At 36.8% G+C, this 7159-nt stretch overlaps 1 protein-coding gene across 2 annotated transcripts in view; it reads right to left on the reverse strand.

Moving 5' to 3' along the window:
* stau2 (staufen double-stranded RNA binding protein 2) overlaps positions 1 to 7120 on the reverse strand; it is an 89373-nt gene extending 82253 nt beyond the window's left edge. For both annotated transcript variants that reach the window (XM_043225613.1, XM_043225612.1), the window contains exons 1-5: positions 6981 to 7120; positions 5249 to 5456; positions 4000 to 4130; positions 3493 to 3652; positions 2717 to 2852 (exon numbers count right to left, since the gene is read on the reverse strand). In XM_043225613.1, the coding sequence (XP_043081548.1) occupies positions 2717 to 2852; positions 3493 to 3652; positions 4000 to 4130; positions 5249 to 5447 (626 nt within the window). In that variant the 5' untranslated portion in view covers positions 5448 to 5456; positions 6981 to 7120. The remainder of the gene's footprint in view (positions 1 to 2716; positions 2853 to 3492; positions 3653 to 3999; positions 4131 to 5248; positions 5457 to 6980) is intronic.
* Between the last annotated feature and the right edge of the window lie 39 nt (positions 7121 to 7159).

The following is a 7159-nucleotide window of genomic DNA, read 5'->3' on the forward strand; positions in this document are numbered from 1 at the left end:
TTTAACAAAAATATTAAGCAGCACAACTATAATAATAATAATAATAATAATAATAATAATAATAATAAAATGTTTCATGAGCACCAAATCAGCAGATCAGGAATGATTTCAAATGAATTAGTGCTGCCAAATGATTAACAGCGATTATTCAAACTAAATGTTTTTGTTTACATAATGTGTGTATGTGTACTGTTTTAATTCATTTTGTATATATAAACACACACACACATATTTAGAACATTAATATATTTATTATTATATTTTACACTATATATATATATAAATATATTTAATATATAAACCATTTTTTCCTTAAAAAAAACAAACATATACATGTGTTTGTACTTATACAAAATATAAATATGTATTCTATGTAAATTTATTATGTAAACAAAAACATTTATTTTGGATGCAATTAATCATGATTAATTGTTTGACATTAAAAGAATATTTTTAAATTTACTGTATTATAGATCAAATAAATGCAGGCACTGTGAGCCAAAGAGACATCCTTTAAAACCATGAAAAAACAACCCCAAACCTTTACAATGTTGAGCACATGACGCATGTATATATGGTAGACAAAACCAAGCTACAACATTATCTAAGCCCTTTAGTCCAAATATGCCAAAAAATAGATACATAAAGTATTTACATGACACTTGATAAACAGCTAATTATTATTAAAACTAAACTTTTAAAGCAATGATAAATGCACTTACTTACGGGTGTTTTTTAGCTGTTTTTTAACACACTTGAATAGATTTGCTTAATATTTCCCAGTAAGTCAGTAAAATTTAGTTTTTTTTTTTTTTAGTTCATTTATTTAATTTAATTTAATTAAACAAAAAAACTTTCATTTAGATTTCATGATCATAAAAATCCTTCATAGGGATATGCAGAGCAGTAGAGGTGCTACACCAAGCTAAGAACAGCACAACGTCAGGCCAACGTAACAGCATCAGTCCCACATCTTCTTTATTAACTCTGCCTGTCAACTCATGGTGTATTCAAATATAAGATAAGATCTGTCTACAGAAGCTCATATCAAGCTTACTCTGATTTCACAACTCGAAAAAAATCTTCCCCTTAAAGCACAGCTGCATAAATCGAAATACAGTTTTGCTAATCGATTCCCCTTTCCGATTAAAGCATACAAATTCAGATACACCCGTCACTGCTCTCAATCTCATGATCCTTCAATTCACCGCTGCAACGCCATTATTCTTATCGATATTTTAATAAACCCATAAACTACACGGCGATAATTAGGCGACTGCTGAATGTTTAAATTATGCGAGGCCTGTAAGACCTCAGAGAGGATCTGTGAACGTGAAGAGAGACGAAAGACTTAAGAGTATAATTCATACGCAACACCCTTAATATCTGCAACAGTCCCCCACGGTGGTCTCCGGCCAGGCTCCGCATCAAAATGATGTAATCGCAACAAGGATCCGATTTACTTTGGCTCCTTGTTGTATTACTATTTCAAAGACTACATCACAGAAATTCTAGATGTGCAGCGGAGAAACATATATACATTTTTTTCCATAAAATCACTACACGCAGGCCCTTTAACTCTTTTTGATATCAGGCTGAGATCTTAGCAATACAAGGCTCGGGTTTCCCTCGTCGTCTTTGTTCTCGCAGTGTCCGTTGAGCTTCAATCGAAAGCGAACGTCTAAATATAAGCTTCAAATGACGGCAGGATTAAGGTGTAATGTGCTTCTTGTAATGCAGTGTAGTTTTCCGATTAGCATCGACGTTGCTTTAGCGTTAGCGTTTCTTTTCATCCTCGCCGGTTTAGCTGGAATAAACTCGACTAACAAACAGCAAATCTAAAGATTCTGCTGAAACAAATAGATGCTGTTGATACGGAGCTAAACGCGCACTCAAATGCTAGACAAATTTTATTTTATTTGATATTTTGCAGCACAATTCCAATGGGACAGATGCTAGCATGGAGAGGCCACGTGACGTGCCTTTAGCTTCAAAAACCACGAGCTAAACTTTAGCAAGATTCAATAAAATACAACCAAGGCAACATTAAATACAAATTCAGTTGTTCACGGTGATATTGTTGGCAGTTAGGAACACAAACCAACAAAATATACTATCAAAATCTTTATAATAATATGAAAATAATAACACTCAAACTATGCAGACAAGTCCGTTTTTTCCAAAAGAAAGCACATCATCCAAACATGTCACACATTAATCCTTTTCAGTATATTGTATTAAGAGCAGTTGTGTTTACTTTTAGGTTTCTAGACCAGAAACCTGTGTTGCCTTTCGAAATCCAGTGTAAAAATTTGAGTGAGTGAAGCAAAAAGTCTGAACTCGTAAGGCCTGAGGAAAAAATAGAGCAATAGTGCCACCTAATGGTAATGAGCAGAACACCTTTTAATGTTCCCATAAGTTGCCTCTTAACCAACAATCAAAGCCAAGTACAAAATCACATATTAGACATTTTATACAGTGAATACAGTAGTTAATCTTTAAAATCACACCCTATTCTGAGTTCACTTAAATGCACGTCATGATTTTTATGTTTGCTATAACACCAGTGTGATACCACTAGATGGCAGCAAAGGCAAATAATGCATCTACCGGATAATAACATTAAATCACAATAACAGTTCCAGGGAGGAATTTTAAAGCAACATATCAACTCTCAGCACTGAAAAATCACATACGCTCAGGCTGAAGGACGTACCTCTGGTTGAACATTCCTCTAAAGTTGTAATTGGCTCTGTAGTTGGGAATGGGTTTGGGGTCCAGGGGTCTGTAGATAGCTGGCTCCCCTCGCTTCATGGCCAAGCCATTCAACTCCACTGTAGGAGTGATGCTGCCTGCGAAAAGCAAATAGATGGATAATGTATAAAATTAAAAACATTTTAGCATCCTTCATTTGGCAATAATATTCATAGCGCCTAAACGATCAAAATATAATCGGTTGCTTTAAGATTAAACTCTGGACCCTCGCTGAATGTAGGATTGTAGGAAGCACAAACAAAAACTTTTATTTTGGAAGCGATTAATCATGATTAATTGCTTGACAGAACTATAATATTTTTTAAACATTCAGATCTTTAATTTGCATTATCTAAATATCTCTACGAATTAAAAGAGTGCAAATCCGAGTTCGCAAGCACGGTCTGGCATTTCTGACTCGGCCTGTAAGTATCCATGTTTTCATATTTAAAGGATTTGCTGCTGACTATTCAAAAGGGAGTTTTGAGCAGCGTCCAGCAGTGCTTGTTTGTTGTTTCTCCGATCACAAACGGTTTAGTTTTGTCTCAAGATGCACACGAGTATGTTTAAGGAACGTTTATAAAAAATGACTTGTCCTAATTGAACTCTGGCCTAATCCTGGCTCAGTTTAAGCCCCGTCTGTGAAACCAGACCACAGTGGTTTCAGTGGACGGACCTGTAACACCACTCTGGACCACCTTTTTGAAGTCCAAGCGTGTCAATGTGCCACACCGGTACCTGGGTTGCTGTTGCTGTCGGCTTTAGGTGAGCGGGGAGGAGGCCGGGGCAGGACGCTCTCTGTCAGGGCCTTGGTAGCTGCAGAGTGCTGAGCCTTTTTGATACTGCTGCCTTCTGACTCCCATACCTGGTTTCCCAAGCACAGCTGCACCGTGAAGATCTGCACATACAATCCAGCAGGATTTCTAGACTTATAACACAGTGAAAGTTTTCCACAATAAAATAACTTCCACTCAAATCGATATTTTTATCTGCCAAGCAGCCACATAATTAATGAAATAATGTAAAGTCAGCAAACGGTTATGGAAAAATAAAAGCTTTTAAGACGATGCAACAATGTTTTGCAATAAAGACCGTACATTATCCCTTACTTACTAAGCTGTTGTAACAGCTTTTGGCAGCAAAAGACCTAAAGGATCAACTGATAGATCTTGACAGACGTGATTTGAGTGCAGAATATTATAAATATTCCTTTTATTAACGACGACGGTCCTTCATTAACAATACCTTAGCATGTGCTGGCCCTTTCTCATTCAGCAACTTGTATTGAGGTTGAATCCTGTTGAAACGGGCTAACTCATTCACCAAACACATGGGAGTTTTCTCTTTAGGGTTTGCCATGTTTTCTTGAGGAGGGCCTGTCAGAAAGACAAGACAGCTTTAACACTCGCAAGAACGAACAAATGCATGCTTTTTCCACTGTGTTATAGATATGAATCCGATACAGCGCACTCACGTGTACTGCCACGAAACTGAGTTAAATGAAAACTTTCATTCGACAATGACGCATTGAATTCTGTCAGCATTTTTTCGAGTTAATTCAAACTGTATGAGAATTCTGAAGAATGTTGTTAATCAGCTGATGGCAGCCATTGACTTCCATAGCACTGGGAACAAATAAAGTCAATAAACTCCATAAACATTCTTCAAAATATCTTTTTACGAATAAACTCATAGGTCTGGTGCAGGGTGAGTACATTATGACAATCTAGAACTATTCATTGACAGTAAAAACCTTTATAATGTTACAAAAAATGGATATTTAAATAAATATAGCTTTTGCGTTTCTGTGACACTGAAGACTGGAGTAAAGATACTGAAAATTCAGCACTGATCACAGGAATAAATAACTATTTCAATTATATTAACAGAAAGCATATATTTTAAACTAAACTTATAATATTTCACAAATTATTAAAGCCTAGGTAAGCATAAGAGATTTATTATTTTTAAAAAAATGTATGAACCACAAACTTGTTATGCAAGTGTATGTTTCCATTTAAAACCAAACAATTTTTTTTGTTAACTGCTCTGTGCTGTCAATATCTAAAATAAATGCCACCTGGTTTCAGAGTTTGCTGTCCAACAAATCACATTTAAACATTTTTAACAGTTTGGGTCCACTGTTTATTCTGTCATTTATTCACATTAAAAAACAATGCCATTCCACCGAAGTGACTAATAAATGCCAACCATTGTGACCGATGTATATTACGATCAGATGTTTACATTACACTGGGTTATTCGATTTAGCTTGTTTAGATTACGAGGAAAACAGAATCCTTCTGACGTGACACAACACAACACGAACCGTCTTTTCTTTGTTTTTCCCCAAACATGATTCGCTTAGTAACTAAAGCGGTTTCGCAACTGGCTTTCATGGGCACAGGACATCCGAAGCAGCTCGGGTTAAAACGAGCATTACGGCTATAAAGGTTATAAACTACACCGGCAAAATGCATCACCGCGGCGTTACCTGACGGGCTGGCTGGTACAGTGGAGTCCACAAAGCCAGAGGCAGGGCTGGGGCAGGTGGGCGTTGTGGCTGGCACTGTGCCATTGATGGTGGGCTGCAGACCCAGAGCTCCTGGGCTGGGCATGGCCACAGCGGGCACAGCGGCGGTCAGGCCAGGTCCAGACAAGGGGGCTGATGTCTGCACTTTCACTTGAGCCATGCTCTATCGCTGTCAAAACAACACGAAACAATCTTTTTCAACATCAACTATTTATTCAGATGCAAAACGCATCCAGCGCATTACGGGACAGGCATGGTCAAGGCCTGGATAAGCCAAGCGGCACATTATTTGTACAACAGACAAGGTTTCATTTTTCAAATAATAAAAACATGTATTCTTGGCAGGATGTCATATCAGTATTTTGCCTAAACAGAAGTCAAACAAAAACACCGCTGTGACACAGCGCAAGACAAAAGAAAAAGTTACTTTCATAGCAATAAGGTAAGTGCATTCAAACTTAACGACCACTTAAATAGATACAATTACAGTAAAATACGACTTTATTGTTACTGCTGTTAACTAAACCCAAAACTAATACAACTACTACAATATTTTTCATTATTCAAATAAAGCTGAAATAAAAATACAAACCTAAAACTTTAAACATGAATACTTGGCAACCAAAATAAAAAGCAGAAATTACTTTACTTTAACTTTCGAAGCTGGAGTACTAAAACGAAAAAATTTAATAAAAATATAAATATAAATATAAAATACAGAATAAAACCACTTGAACTAAGATATAACTAATTCAAAAACATATCAATAAATTGTTTATAAATTAAAAATGTCAGTATTTGTCAATTGTTATCAAATATTGCAAGTTTATCTTTTTTTTTCCCAAATTCTGACCAGAGAAGTTCAATGACTTTTTCAGTCTTTCATAATTCCAGTACATGGGTGTCAAAACCAAATGAATGGGGAAAAATAGCCAATGAAACAGAAACTAGAGGCGACTAAAGAAAAACTACTAAATTTGTCATTTTGTTTTCTTGTTTTCAATTTAGTCACCTACAGAAAGAAAAAAAAACATTTATTATACAAGATTATTTGACTTTTACAATAATCATACATATTTTAAATCACTTCCATGGGTACTCATCCTTTTTAAATCACTTGACATTTCCATAATTCCTTTTCCATAAATCCTCACACTATAAAGCAATGCTTGACATCAATCATTAAACCCAGGGTGACAAATGATGGACTGGAAGCAAGTCAGAATTAAGCCAACGGAGTGACATTTGACCACTAGGACCCATCATGGAGTTTATTAGTGCACTGTATGAGAAAGACAGCTTTCTTTGTGAACCTGACTCTCAAAAGTGAGGACACTCTCTTCCCAGTTGTCCCTATGTCTGTGGACCCACTGATGTTGTCATTTTCTTAGTCCTCTTACGATCATCAAGACGCGAAGCTGGGATTTATTATACTCCTTTAAACGTTGAAATCAAGTCGAACTCTATTCGGGGTTTGGGAACACAACCTTCCTCTCCAGCACACAGGCCACCGGTCTGAACTCAGCTGGGAATGTGCAGACATCATGGCTGAACGACTAAATACCCCTCACATCTCATCGATGCACACTGCCCGAGCTGCCGCCAAACAACCAAACGACAGAGCGCAGTCGCTAGTGCCGTCCCGAATACATCGCCACTTCAAACCACAACGCATTTAATAATAATAATTTACCTTCGTCCAGGGCCAGACCCCAGTTACACCTCCAACATTGGCAAACACTAAAGAGAACTGATGGTACCAGGACCAAACCAACATATGAACGACGTGTGCTTTTCCGAAAATAGGCCACTTGGACGACGGCACAGCAACGCTTGGTGGTTTTTATGTTTTAAGTTTACATTTACTACAGT

This window comes from Puntigrus tetrazona, chromosome 24 (assembly GCF_018831695.1).
Source record: "Puntigrus tetrazona isolate hp1 chromosome 24, ASM1883169v1, whole genome shotgun sequence".
In the NCBI taxonomy this organism is placed as follows: domain Eukaryota; kingdom Metazoa; phylum Chordata; class Actinopteri; order Cypriniformes; family Cyprinidae; genus Puntigrus; species Puntigrus tetrazona.